Here is a 14,660-nt window from a genome sequence, read left to right as displayed (position 1 = left end):
CACACTCATCCGTCTGCGCAAACAAGTATCTTCATTAATGTTTTCTCATTAATTCCCTTTTGTTACATTTCCGGTTTCCCAAATTTGTTTTTCCCCCTTCTCATTTGAGCTAGGGTCCGAAGAAAACCTTCCGTAAGGTCAGGATCGAGCCTGGATTGTCGTATTTGCTCAATTCGATCGCGAGCGCGGCGTTGGTTCGAGTGTGTGTACGTTCGGCACGGGAGGAGAGGGGAAGGGTCGCTTGTCCGGGGGGTTGGATCTGGACTCCGCGGCAACGGTCTCTAATTTCTGCTGGGTCAGGATTAATCCTGCCAGACTGGCAGCCATCACTCATGTTTGTCCCCCACCGTGTCTGCATGTGTGTGTGAGTGAGTGTGTGAAGGCATCCCGCTCTCACATTTGTTGAGTTTTATTATGTCTGCGTGCAGTTTAGCTCGGGGGGGGTTGATATGAAAGGAATGGTAAGCCATCCACCCGCGGAGGTCAGGCCATTCTTCCCAGGATCCTTCGGGGCCTCTTGCGTCCCCTACGCAATGCATATCCCGAGCTGCAAACACACACACACACACACACACACAAAAAAAAATGTTGACGCTGGAAAGATCCGAGCATTTATAGGACAGGTTGCAGACACATGTTGTGACTGGGTTGTAAAAGGCGGTGAGTGAAATGAGGTAAGCTGTTTTTGTATTTTTTCTATCTCTCCGCCTTCCTGTTTTGCGTGTGTTTGTGTGTGTGAGGTGTGCGCTGGGGGAGCGGGAGTGGTGTGTGTGTGTGTGTGTGTGTGTGAAGGGGGGGAGGGATCGGACACCTAATTTGTCCGCCCGGACACACGGTCCGACGGCGTAAGCGAGCTTTAACAAAGCGCCCTTCTGCCGGGGCGTTTATTCGCAGGTGTAAGTGTGGCGAATGTGTTTTGGCCTCGCGGGCCCTCGTTGCCAACGAGAGGCTGTCGGCTGGATTCCGTTGAGGGTGAGTCACGTCCGTGATCTATGTGTCTGATAAGTGCATACCTAATGAGACCAGTGCGAGGAGGAGGAGGGAGGAGGAGGAGGAGGAAGGCTGACAGAGGGTTTCCCACTGGTATTGACAGATGCCTTTTTGTTTTTGCCATAGGCCTCGAATCCATAAATCCCGCCTGTGCGGTGATAACTGTGCCACCCTGCCAGGAAGTGAGCGAAAGAAGAGAAGGGGGTGGGTTGGGATAGGAGGTGCTGGCGGTAAAGAGGACAAGGAGAAGAGGAGCGGGACACGAGATAGGCGTCCTTCGCTTTTTTAACACGCACTTGGCAGATGTCGGACCGCGGGGTTGGGCTCCGGGGTAGAGAGGAGAGTCGTGTCACAAAGAGAAAAAGTGTTTCGCCCTCCGCTCTTCCCTCTCGGATCTCATTGTGCTTTCCAGCCGGGGTTTCCAGCAGGGAGTGGGGGCTGTAAGGGGGGCGACTGCAGGAGGCTTCGTAAAAATAGTCCCACCGCTGTTGTGATAAATGCAGCTGCACTGTAGCGACAATTGGGACCGGCGGGATCCCTCGGCCCCCCCCCCCCTCCAGGAGGTCGTCAGCGTCAGAGTGCGGTGGGATCTGTGCTCTTTTCAGGGGTGGGGTGGGGGGAGAATCTGAGCTCTGCTCCGGTCTTCAGGGGTCCTGAAACCCAATCCAGGAGGAGAATAGCCCGGCCATGCCAGAGAGCCGATTTCCTTTTCAACGGAGTCATTTATCACTGACCCACCCTTCGCTTCTGACACGGTGACGTGTGTCATTTATCAAACGGGCTTTACCAGACACACACACACACACACAGAAGGGGAGGAAGATGGGGTGAGGGTGGGAGGGTCGGGTGGGCGGGGTGGGGGGGGTGAAAGAGGAGAAAACAAGTCAGAGAGTGGACTGAGAGAAACAAAGAGGAGGAGAGGAATGGCGAATGAGTTGTAGAGGCAAGGGGAACGGGGAGCGAGGAAGAGGAGACTGTCATCTGTCTGTGTGTGTGTGTGTGTGTGTGTGTGTGTGAGTTTTTCCAGGGAACAATGAGTGTTTTCCCGAAACCCTCCAGGAGAAGCGTTAAGGAGGGGAGATTTTTTCGAGATGACAGGCCAGGATTGAGTTACGCTGAGCCGCGTCCTGACGAGTGACAGAATGTTCCTCCGCGACACACGTCTCCGTGTCCGCGCGAGGCGGGGGGAAATGGACGCCGCGTGGCCAACAAGTGTGCGCGATTGTTGTCGTTGCCGGCCATTCGGCGTCAATGTTTAATGCCGTATAGGCGCCGGGTTTGCGCGGCGCTCCCCCCCCCACCCCGACGAGCCGGGCTGACAGGTATCACTCACGCGGCGGCCTGGCCTTTGAATGAACCCGAGCCATTCTGCTCTCCCGCGGCCCTAACAGGCTCTCTCTCTCTCCCCAAGATGGATGCTTCTTTAAAAATCAGATTAATGATGGATACCGGGCTTATAGTGCCATTTATCATGAAGAATATTATTTAGGTCGGCCGTGTATGGCTGTAACTGGAGAGCCAGGAAGAGAAGAAGCAGGGTGGAAAGCCATAGACAGACACTCGCTGTGTGATGGATGACTGAGCGCTCTCTCGGAGTGTTACTAGACACCAGCGCCGCAGCAGTAGGCCATAATCAGATAGCCCGGGGATGTTTATCCCGCGACTACGACTACACTACCCAGATTGCCTTGCCTGGAGAGTCGGCTTTTGTGTAAGGTATAGTTTGTCATTATTATCTTAAGAAAAGTTCCGCGGAGTCGAGAAACAAACAAACAAAAAAAAAATCCAAATAAAGAAAGGGAAGTGCAGTTTACCTCCGACGTACGAAACGATCGGTTGTAAGTGATTAATGATCGCCGCGAAGTTTCCATCGCGAGGAATCCGTTCTCGTCCCCCGTAACGATCGTGAATACAGGAGTACAGTGAGTTTACAGAATACAGGAGTACGGGGTCAAGGCGAGGCCGGCTCCAGCGTTGCGCAAAAACTGTTTTTGTTTTTTTTTTTTTGTCCTTTTTTCTTTCTCTCTCCCTCTGTCTCTTCCCACCTCCTCCTCCTCCCACGCTCGAAGATTTATGGTGTCCATCCATCTTCTGGCCGCGTCCATCACGTCCTCGTTGCTAAGCGATCACGGTAGCAGCTGTGAGTTGCGAGAGGGCTTCGGGTCGTTCCTCTCCCAGTTCTGCTCCCGACCCCCCCCTCCCCTTTTACCCTGAGATTCAACTCTAGCTCCGGTTTAAGTCCAACTGATGCGCCGCGGGGCGCCGATCCGATCCCCGCTTTGCATTTCAGCTTCGAGCCAAACCTTTAGCCTGGAACGTTACCCCAATTATACCCCCGAAACGTCCCGGGGAACGCCAGCGTGAGCCTGGGCCGACGTGACAAGGCCCTGACACGCACGCTTGCTCGTGACATAACCTACGGTGGAGAAGTTACAGAAGGTTCTACAAAAGTTTACAAGGTCACGCTCTACAGGATTCCAAACCCGAGGGATTCAACCCCGATGATTATCCGCGAGCTCGGGGCACGTTTTGGTCGGTGACCCAGTGCACCCGGCGTGAACTCCCCGAACGTCTGGGAGCACGCGAGCCGCATAGTTTTGGTTCGGCCGTAAACCCAGCTTATCTCATTCCTGGCATTCTAGCGGCAGCTAAAGATCCGTTCGCCCAGCAATTACGTCAGGTTTGGGGACCGGCGAAGGAAACGTGGAAGCCCGGCACGTGGAGAAGCTGTTTCATTTGTTTTATTTCAGGTGTTTGTAAGCATATGACCCCTTCGCTCGTGTCTTCTGCGCGCCGGCATCGGGAGTCGTGGCGATCTTTTCTGCGCAGAAGGTTGAATTTATTCCGTCTTATTCTTTCCTCAGACGGTCCTCCGCCGGCTCCCCTTACCAGGTGCGGCAACAGGGTTCGGCTCTCTCAGCTCTGTTCGGAGAGGGCGGGTGGGGGGAGTGATCCCTCTGTTTTTCCCATCTCCCGTATCACACATCCTGCACTACAATCGACGGACACAATGTATTCACAATGCCATCGGGGGGTAGAGAACACACGCACACACCCACACATGCGTAAAAAATGTGACACCGATCGCTCTCTCTGTGATTGCCTTTTACAGTTACACGCAGCTTCGAACGGCAGATTTTTCAAAACCCGTGTTGTTGTTTTTTTCATTCACGAAGCCTAAAGGTAGACCGAGGATGGGATTTTGCAAAAAAAAAAAAATCAGAACTCAAATGACAGCGTCTGTTTAATTAACGGGTAAATACGGAGATATAACCGACTTTCATAAAAAAACAATGAGACTTGCATGCTACCGATCGCTTCGACTCGCGACTGTCAAGTGGGTTTTGAAAACGGTGAAAGAAACCAAGCTTGAATCTTTGAACTAGTTTCCTGCAACAAAGGTATTTCAGGTGTTTACACCTTCTCTATTACCTGAGAAAATGAGACACAGATTCTGTGAATAGTTGTTTGGTTAGTACTTATAACTTTCTCTCCGCCGTCGATGTTCCGTCGAGATGAGCGGGATGCGCACGTTTCCCAATCCGGGTGCTGCTCCGCCGTTGTGCTTTTCCTTCACACGTACACGTGGCTGCAGCTGGACGCCGTGGTTGCCTAGTTGTTTCCTGCGCTGGTGAGCTTCAGATCTGCATTTTAAGTAGCAGCTGTATCATTTTATTAGCTTAGCATTACGGTCTCTCCGCATCGGCGCTATTCCTGGGTCCCTCTCGTCCAATCAACTGAGGACGCCGCGTTCCTGTAAACCGCACTCAAAGGAAAGGACTTTTTTTTTTTTTTTTTTCCAATATGACATTTGGGTGTTTTTTTCAGCCCCCCCTGTTGTTTTGAAGGCATCAAAATAATCATCAGAGCCAGAGCGGTGAAGGACCCCCACTTACAAATGCCCAACCGCGGTTCAGAGGCTTGTTGTGAAAGGTCACCTGACCGGTTGCGAGCCAATACTTTGTGCCAGTTTGTGAGGATCAAAGAGAGGAGAGAGGATCGGATCGAGCACATATTCTGACAAATGTTTACAAAGGAAAGGCGTTTTTAGGTATGATTTGATCGGCTGTGATTTTGACAGAATCGGGCTGTTGCGGGAAAAAATTATTCCAATCTATTTAAAGAGATTCAGGACGCTTAAAAACATGTGATATAGAAGTTTGTGGTCGGCGCCTTTTTATTTTTTATTATTTATGGCAATTGAGGTGACTTCCCGTCCCGTAGCTTTCTGAAGCTGTTTCCTGCCAGTAAGACCCCCCCCCCATCGGGCTGTGTTGGTTTAAGGGGCGCAGAGGTCCGGCCGTAACGCTGCAAAAACGTCAAGGAACACGTGTCGCGCCGGGACAGGGTTTTTAACTCTTTCCGCTCGGAGTACCACACTTCCCGACCAACAGCTGACATCAAACACTCAAAGGTCATGGCGGCTACATCCCACTTCCTTTCCTCTTGTTTTACCGGATAGTCATAACAAATTAAAAAAAAACACAACAAAACGTCAAAAGGTGGAAAAAAAAAAAACATTGTGCAACCAATCGTAGCTATAGAATTTCATGAACCAGTAACAATAGACAGAAGTCTCTGATGTTAGACGCGTGTGTGTGTGTGTGTGTGTGTGTGTGTCTTTGTAGCTGTTTACGAAACTCGGCGGCCATCTTTATAGCTCGCTGTCAGGGACCACCCATGCAGACGACTTCCTCTCCCCTCTGTCGACCCCAGCTGTACTTTGTGTACAGTCCCCCCGTGCGTGCAGAGATTAAGGCAGCCGAGCGGAAGCCCATATATTGGTTTTTTGAAATCTTGAGAAAAATCTGTGGGTAACACTTGAGTGTGCCTCTTCCTCCCGCCGCAATGGACATGACTTAACACGTTACATAATCCGACGATCTGTAACATATGTGTGTCGTAGTGTTTCCGCTAGATTTGATCCAATCTTTTCAGATAAGGAAACAGCACGTTTATATTTGCGTTAACACAAATTAAGATGGAATGTTGCGCTCAAAATACCCGCGCAAAGCGTTCACCTTTTTTTAATACCGAGATGCTCCCGGCAAGGCCGTGTGTTTCTTATTATTTTAAAGGACCCAGAGAAAATCAAGACACTAGCGGAGTGTTTAATGACACATCCTGTTTATCGGGCTTCTGCTGGGTGTGATCTTGCTCTCAGACTGTTTCCCCAGCTGTGAAGGCCGGGAGCAGGAACATGCCCCGCGGTCGTCAAGGGAATCGTTTAAGGAAAAAAAAAAAAAAAAGGGGGGGAGACAGGATTTAGCGGCGGCGCAATGGCGACGTGCAAGATCATGCTTCCACGTTTTTTTTTTTTTTTTTTGCTTTTCTTAAAGGCTCCGGTTATCTTATTTCGAGATTAAAATTGTGGAGATATTCCACTCCGAGAAGGGGATGATTGATTTTTTTAGGTCTCGGGATAATCAGTCATGCATATGAGGCCTATTTAAAAACACGGCGTTAACAAAGACGGTACTTTCAGCAGCACTTCAGCAGAGCTAGCCCATGGGACGGGGTGGGGGGGGGGAAGGAGGCAGATACTGAAAGGCTTGGTTTACAGGCGAGAACAGCACCTTCCAGCTTAATCACCCCCATCCCCGCCGTATCTGTTGTTCCTGATCGACAGAGCAGCACTGCAGTATTTCTATCAGATGATCTCTCCCTCCTGGTCTGCAGCCCTTATGTTTATGAAAATGATACTCCACAGGAATGCCTCCTGCATGCCAAGATGTCACTGTCTTTCTTCATCACTCACATTTCTGAGCATTTTGTGCGTGAGGGCGGTGTTATAACCGTGTTATAACCGACTGATAACTTTATTTATAATGAGGCGCGGGGAAGGGTGGGTAGGGGGAAATCTGCGCCTGCGTGTGCAGAGCTGTGTTTGCACAGTGAACGTGAAAGCGCCGATGCTGTTTGAGATGTCGTGTCAAACGTGTCAAAGTTCACCTCCTGCATTTTTTTTTGCTATTCACCCCGCACCAAAGGAAGCATTCGCAACATTCCTTGCGTTTCCCCTCATTGCCATAAGCTTTATCATTTAACGTGCACACACACACACACACACACACACACACACACCCCCGTGACACGTACGCAAACATTGATCCCACACTATATTCCAGGATGTTAGCATCCGGCCGTATTTTCATAATGCTTTTTCTATTGTGCTTGCATGTGTGTGTATGTGTGTGTGTGTGTGTGTGTGTGTGTGTGTGTGTTGTTTTTTTTTTTTTTTTTTTTTTTAATTCTGAGGGAGCCTCTATATTCCCATCACCTTTTATTAGCTTGATAAATCACCTCTGTTGTCAGTCAAGCCGCCGAGAATAATTGGATGTGGTTGTCGCCCTGTGTGATGGATTATCAGTCATTGGGGATTAAATTAACAGATAGTGCTCAGACATAATGGTTTTTGTTTTGCATTTTAAATTGCTCGGGAGCCAGACTCGGTGGGTTTTTATAGCCAGTCCTTTTGGACTTCTCTCCCCCACTCTGCGCCATTCTGGCTTAATGACAAATGAACAATAATAGGGCTGCAACTCTATTAGTATGAAATGTAAAACATTTACCACTAAACAGCCAGAGAGACCTTGGAAGGCTTACAAATGCGATAGCATGACAAGAAAGCGGTTCGAGAAACAGATGGGCGAAACTAGTCCCGGCGATGTGAGGATATATGTGGAACGGTTTCTCTCGTTCGCAAAGAAAAAGATGACCTGACAACTTGGTCAAGCGGCGTGGCCGTCGCGCCTGATGCGAACTGACACCTTCGACTTGCTAGTCGGGACGCAAACACGTTATCTACCTCATCCGGACCGGGTTTTATTCCTTCCAATGAGAACGCGACGCCGACGCTTTCCAGGCCGGAAGGGGAGCGGTGTGAAGTAATGTGAAGGATGGAGGGCGTGGGCTAGTTGGTGCTGGTCTTCCCGAGCGTGAGCCGTTTTTACCTCCCCCCCACCACCGCCCCCCCCCCCCCCCCCCCTCCATCCCGCCTCCCTCCTTCCACTCCGACTCCACATTATCATAATTGTGTCCAGAACATGAGGGGCCGGGGAAGTGATCATGTCATTTTATTTACACCCTGCTTGGCCCTTTTTATAGACGACATGCCACTGACTGCCAAACGGATTGGGGCCCGACGACATCTTTTGATCAGGGCTGTCGGGGCCTATAAGCGGAGACTGGCAGGTAATGGATACCCAGTGACAAACCAAATCTCCGGGAGGACAGAGAGTGTGCCGCACCTGCCAGGTCTCCATTAGGCCGGCCTCACAGCGGGGGCCGCCTGCTGCCTGCGCCCCCGGGGCTCAAATCAGAACAACGCCAGCCACATGGCTGCCTAGAGATTGGCTGTTAGCGCTGGAAATGAGTGTTGTTTCTGCGATGACATTTTTGTTTAGACTGGATGTGTGCACGAAGGTCGGTGGCAGGAATTAAGGGTTCAGTCACTGTATATGTGTGTGTGTGTGTGTGTGTGTGTGTGTGTGTGCGCGACCCCTTCGTGTGCACGTACGAGCTCGCGCCATACCTACGAGTTGATTTTGTTGTCCGGGAGCTGTCCGTGTCGCTTTCCGGAAAAAGAAATGTGACGTTGTTTTTTACATAGTCTGAGTGGATCATGAAGTGAGCTGGACTGACAGAATGAGTGGACTGTGAGTTGGATTTGGGTGGATTGGCCTTGACTCACGGGGGCCATCGAGAATTTGTTTATATACAAGGCCCCTGCAGTGTACGCAACCTTCCGATACGCTCGAACTCACGCACGTACGCTAATCTCGTTTCTGCAGCGGGCGCGAACACGCAAAGTGCCAGGTTCATTAAATCCATCGCTTTCATGTCGACCATCCCTCCCATCTCCGGGATTGCCGACCTCACTCTCCCTTTATTTTTTATCTTTTCTTTCTCTTTACTGACATGTGCCCCGCATCTGTATTACACTCGAATGACATTTAACACACGCTCGGGAGATTTTTCCCTTTAGGATGGAAATCGTTTTCCCCGATCCAGTGAAATTAATCAAGACCACATGACACTGCGTCGACCGTGTCAACATTTCATCAAATATACTCGGCCATCGTTTTTTTTTGTTTTTTTGTTGTTTTGTTTTTTTTTTTCAAACAGCTCAAGATATGCTATGTGTCTGTGCACGTGTGAGTGTCTGCATGTATGTGTATGTGTGTGTGTGTGTGTGTGTGTGTAATCAGAGAAGAGGCAGATGAAGAGGCGTCAGACATATTAACTGACAGATGGAGGTTGATCCAACTCATTTATTACCCCAGAGGAGAATGCCACAGTGAGATTGGGCTTCATTAATTTCAGATTTAGTTTTCATTTCAAGCTGTTGCGCCCTGAGATAAATAAAATGGTGCATTATGTTTTTGCCAAGATATTTCTTTTTTGTTTTCCTCCAATAGAAGGAGTGAAAAGAGGGGAGGCATAAGTTCCATGTGGCTGGGGTAGTATATAAATACAGGCTCGCCTAGAGGAAAATAACACCTCAACGGTTGATGAGGTGAAATGGGATGACTGTAATTTCTCAGCTCAGCTTTAAAGGCTCCCACACAGATGGCTCATTTATCCCTGGGAGTCCTCGGGCACACATAGCAGGGAAACTTTTTCTTCTGTTATTCTAACATAGCGTGTTCACTCCCTGCAATTTTACTTATCTGTTTCCTCCCTCTCTTTGTCTCCATTTCCCTCGCAGCCTATTCTCCCGAGGAGCTGACTGAGCACCCTGTGGAGAATGAAGACGCGGAAGTAGATGACTTGTCCTCGGTCCCTCAGGACGACCTTCCCCTGAAAGATGAATTTGCGGAGAAAAGCGAAGGGTCGTCCAAGGACCACGCGTGCGATCAGGAATCGGCGGCAGCCACAGAGCTGTCTGGGCAAGAGATGGACAGTGAGTCACACGTGAGTGAGACCAGTGACCGGCTCTCGGACTTTGAAAGCCCCTCGGGGAAAAAAGAGTGCAACCTGGTCACGGCACCTCTGAACGGCGGCACTAAGACGCCGCCCATAGGTATGGACACCTTGGAACATATGAAGGCTATCTACTCGAGCTTCCTGACGAGTCCCCTCTGGTCACCACTGAACTTTAATTCCACGCCGTCGCAGGCGCAATCGTCCGCCGCCGCCGCCGACAAACCGACCCGCAGCAACAGCACAAGTAGTAGCAGTAGCTGTAGCAGCGGTAGCTATGACTGGCATCAGTCCGCGGTGGCAAAGACACTTCAACAGAATCCGACGCAGAGCCGTCACACGGCTCAGTCTGAGCCCAGCCTCTTTAGCACGGTGCAGCTCCACAGACAAAACCCAAAGCTCTTCGGCTCGATCTTCACCGGGGCCAGTAAATTTCGCTGCAAGGGCTGTAGCGCCGCTTACGACACGCTGGTAGAGCTGACGGTTCACATGAACGACACCGGCCACTATCGCGACGACAACCAGGACAAGGCAGGCAGTGGCGCAAAGCGTTGGTCCAAACCACGCAAGCGGTCCATTTTGGAGATGGAGGGCAAAGAGGACGCCCAGAAGGTGTTGAAGTGCATGTACTGTGGCCATTCCTTCGAATCCCTGCAGGACCTCAGCGTCCATATGATCAAGACCAAACACTACCAGAAAGTGCCTCTGAAGGAGCCCATGGCTCCCGTGGCGGCCAAAATCATGTCCTCCAAAAAAAGGGGACTTATGGGGTTGGACCTCACGGCCTCACCGCGCTCCAGAGAAGGGACCCCGAAAGCTAAGAACTCACATTCAGACCAGAGCGAGCCCTCGCAGAAAGCCTCCTCCAGCCCCTACACGTCCTCTAACAACCGCTACGCTCACCAGAATGGTGCCAGCTACGCCTGGCAGTTTGAATCGAACAAGTTCCAGATCCTCAAGTGCATGGAGTGCGGAAGTTCCCACAATACTCTACAAGAGCTCAGAACCCACATGATGGTGACTGGACACTTCCTTAGGGTGACCAGCTCGGTGGGAAAAAGAGTCAAAACGCTCCCCGAGGCCACGTCGCCCAACCCCGGACGAGGAACCACACCTACTGAACCGCGGGTCCAGTCGGTGCCCCTCGCACGCTCCGCGTTCTCACCTCCGCCGCTTCAGACCACTACGACGCCCTCTACTACGTCGCCCCCTCTCAAAGAGATCAAAAGGGAAGAGGTCGAGGAGGAGTGCACTAAGCAAGAGGACGCCAGAGACGAGAGACACGCCGCGGTATCCGTCGGGAAAGAGGAGGACCCCGAGAAAGAGGAGAAGTACGACATCGCCAAGTACAGCTACCTTACCGAAGAGGACCTAAAGGAGAGTCCAAAGGGAGGCTTGGATATTCTCAAATCTCTGGAAAATACCGTCACGTCAGCGATCAACAAGGCTCAGAGCGGGAACCCAAGTTGGGGTGGCTACCCCAGCATCCACGCAGCCTACCAGTTCCCGAGTGCGATCAAGCTACAGCAGGGCGGCATGGAAAAGAATTGCCCCATGAAGTTCTTGTTAAATGGAGGGGACGGGTCGCTTTCCGCCCTCTCCAAGAACCAGCCCATCATTTCCCCGCCCCTTACCCAGTCCTCCCCCTTCCCCAGCAACAATTTCCAAGCCATGGAAGATTTGGTGAAAAAAGTGACCGAGAAAGTAGCAAAAGTCGAGCAAAGAGTGAAGCAGATGTCGCCTAAGAGGGAGCTCAACCTCTCACCTTGTAGCAGCGACGCCGGAGAATCGCATAAGGGAGAGGCTGACTCACCTAGGGAATGGCGGGCGGTCACCCCGGCCAATAGTGACAGGGGCAGCCATAGCGACAGAGCCTCCCCGGCAACAGAACCCAAGAGGGAGACAGCAGTCAATTCCCTGCGTGCCTCTGCATTGACGTGCAGTACAGCCATTATCACTGGTCATACTCCTCCAGAGCAGCCCTTTGTCAATCCTCTAAGTGCTCTTCAGTCGGTAATGAACATTCATTTGGGGAAAGCGGCCAAGCCCTCCTTGCCAAACCAAGATCCACTGAGTCTACTCTCAAGGCTCAGCCAGAGCATGGCCGAGAGGGCGGCCGTGGCCGCTCCTCCCTCGCAGACCAAAAAGCCAGAAACTGTAGTCGACGCTAATTTTTGCCAGCCCGTCGATGACCAACCCATAGATCTCACGAAAGGGAAAAGCGATCGAGGAGGCTCCGTAGGTTCAGCCCCTCTTACGCCCTCATCCACGGCCTCCTCCGTCTCCCCCTCCTCCCTGGTTACCCCGACAAAGCTCACGGTGGTCTCCCCGTACACGTCGAGCAGCCCCCTGCACGAAAACGCGTTGTCTGATATCTCAGACATGCTGCGGAACCTGACACAGTCCCATCACGTCCCAAAACCTACCTCGCGGTCCCGGATCGCAGACAAAGCGGAGGTTCTGGTCACGGCGTGCGATGACGATGACGCGTCCCTGCACGGCCACAAGCGCAAAGGTCGTCACTCCAGCTGGAACCCGCAGCACCTCCTCCTCCTGCAGGCCCAGTTCGCCTCCACGCTGAGGCAGACGTCAGAGGGCAAGTATGTCATCAATGACCTCAGCCCGCAGGAAAGAATGCACGTTTCCCGTTTCACTGGTCTCTCTATGACCACCATCAGCCATTGGCTTGCCAATGTCAAGTACCAGCTGCGGAGAACGGGCAGAACCAAGTTTCTCAAGAACTTGGACTCGGGTCAGCCCGTGTTCTTCTGCAGCGACTGTGCCTCGCAGATCCGAACCCCGGCAGCGTACGTGTGCCACCTGGAAGCCCACCTGGGCTTCAGAATCAGGGACCTGGCTAAGCTTTCCCCAAAACAGACCGTAAGGGACTCCCACGCTCTCGCCGAGAAATCGGTTCCCCCGGAGACCTACCTTTCTCCGCAATCGCAAGATGAATGCGGTAGTAATGGGGCGGTGTTCCGCTGCCAGCTCTGCGTCCGTAAATTTGCCACTAAGCATGCCATCAAGCTCCACCTAAGCAAGAGCCACGGGAAGTCTCCAGAGGACCATTTGCTGTATGTTTGCGAGCTCGAGAAACACTAGAGTGTCCTCTGCGTTAAAAGAAAGGAAAAATCTATAGAAGATTATGTAGACCGTTTCAAATAAATTTAAAGGCAGAATATATGGAAGGTGTCGTCATGCACAAAGGTTTCCGTACACTACTGTTCTAAAGTCAGCACAAAGACTCGTATTTGGCCCAGAAACATTTTGGAAATTCTCTGTATTTAAAAAGACATTCGCTTCAAACGTCAGACTATACTGTAAATCAAAGATATTCAGCCCAGTTCCGTTGTCGCCCCTCTCTAAATGTACTTCTTTGGTGCTGAAAGATGATGATGATGATCACAGATCGCAATCTCATTTGACTTGAAGGTCAGCGATTAACTTGAAAAATATGAAATTTATTGTATTTATTTTGTCTTCTGTGAGTTCGGGTTTTTGATTTGCTTGTAGACTGCATGTTTTAATTGTCGCATCTGTACAGTTTCTGTCCTGTCCTGTCCCGATTTAGAGACAAGAATAATAACGAGAAGAAAAAAAAACAAAAAACTTCCAAACCAGTCGTTTTTAACACCGTAAAGAATAGCCAAATGCCTGAGAAAGACCATTAAAGTTCATTGCTTGTTTTTATAGTTTTTTCTTGTACATCCTCTTGTTTTTTTTTCTTGCTGATTGTAAAAGCTGCCTTGTTCTTGATCACTGAGTGAGAGGCACGTGAAATCCAGGTCCGTGTAAAAATGTACATATCGTGTATATGCTTACAACTTGCTGTTTAAATTATGCATACTTGTTATATTTCCTAATTTAAGAGGACTATCCACTGGTGCAGAGCCTTTGAAGAAGAATAAAAGGACATTGTTTTGCACAATAGTTTTATAAATGTTATTTGATAAATAAAAAAAAAAAACAAAACAAAACAAATATGTTAATGCCTTGTGCTTCTATGATTAAACTGAATTAACTGCTGCACAAAACCTTGGTTTTCTTTCATATTTCCCCATCAGACAGATCCGGGTTCATCGCAATCCACAAGTGAACTCGCATTTCAATTAAGACGGAGGACTGTCGCATCGCATTAGCCTCCCGAGCGTCAGAGTGATTGCATTATGCATCATCAAAAACCGTTTCGTTCGCTTTGTCGAGCTTTTAGGAACCAGCCGAACGGAACTTCCTCGCCGTTCGTCCAGGTATTCCCGGTAATGTCTGTGTCACCGCGTTGTTGCGAGGCGGACTCGAAAAGGCGCCGGTGGTGCCACTGCCTGCAAGGCGTCTGGCAGGTGGTGCGTGCTGCATGTAAACCACCAGATGTTTCTGAAACGAGCCACTGGAGGAAGAGGAGGAGGCGGGCGGGCTGCAACAGCAGGCAGAGAGGGCTGATTACCACGGGGGCTTGGATGCCATCAGGAGCCCTGGGCGCAGACAGCAGATCTGGCACACACCTGGACTTCAAGACTGTCCCTTGGAAAAAACAAAGTGGATCCTATACATGTACGCCGAGACGAGCTGACAGTGGCGCAGAATGCACAGACAGGTGCTATTTCCTCAAAGCAGGCATTTGGATCTAACTGTATTACTGGCAGGTGTTGAGGCTATCAGAATAGTCAGTATTCGGGCTCGGTGCCACGTAAAGGGAAAGTTGTTTTGTTGGTTTTTTTTTCCTTCTTGTGGGATACGCAACGAGTACA

At 50.5% G+C, this 14,660-nt stretch overlaps 1 protein-coding gene across 2 annotated transcripts in view; it reads left to right on the top strand.

The window, feature by feature from the left end:
* Positions 1–13,949, top strand: part of tshz3a (teashirt zinc finger homeobox 3a) — a 16,570-nt gene extending 2,621 nt beyond the window's left edge. Inside the window, exons 1-2 of one of the 2 annotated variants that reach the window (XM_086163587.1) lie at positions 4,354–4,391; positions 9,701–13,949. In XM_086163587.1, coding sequence (XP_086019713.1) covers positions 9,889–13,017 — 3,129 coding nt within the window. In that variant the 5' untranslated portion in view covers positions 4,354–4,391; positions 9,701–9,888 and the 3' untranslated portion in view covers positions 13,018–13,949. Of the gene's footprint in view, positions 1–4,353; positions 4,392–9,700 lie in introns of those variants that run through there. The other variant, XM_086163586.1, reaches the window with a different exon arrangement.
* Positions 13,950–14,660: the final 711 nt, after the last annotated feature.

The sequence above is a fragment of the Fistularia commersonii genome, chromosome 17 (genome assembly GCF_037954325.1).
Source record: "Fistularia commersonii isolate RoL2024-O1a breed Wild chromosome 17, RoL_Fcom_v1.0, whole genome shotgun sequence".
Taxonomy (NCBI): Eukaryota; Metazoa; Chordata; class Actinopteri; order Syngnathiformes; family Fistulariidae; genus Fistularia; species Fistularia commersonii.
Note: the sequence above shows the minus strand (reverse complement) of the source record. Positions and strands in the feature narration are given on the sequence as shown.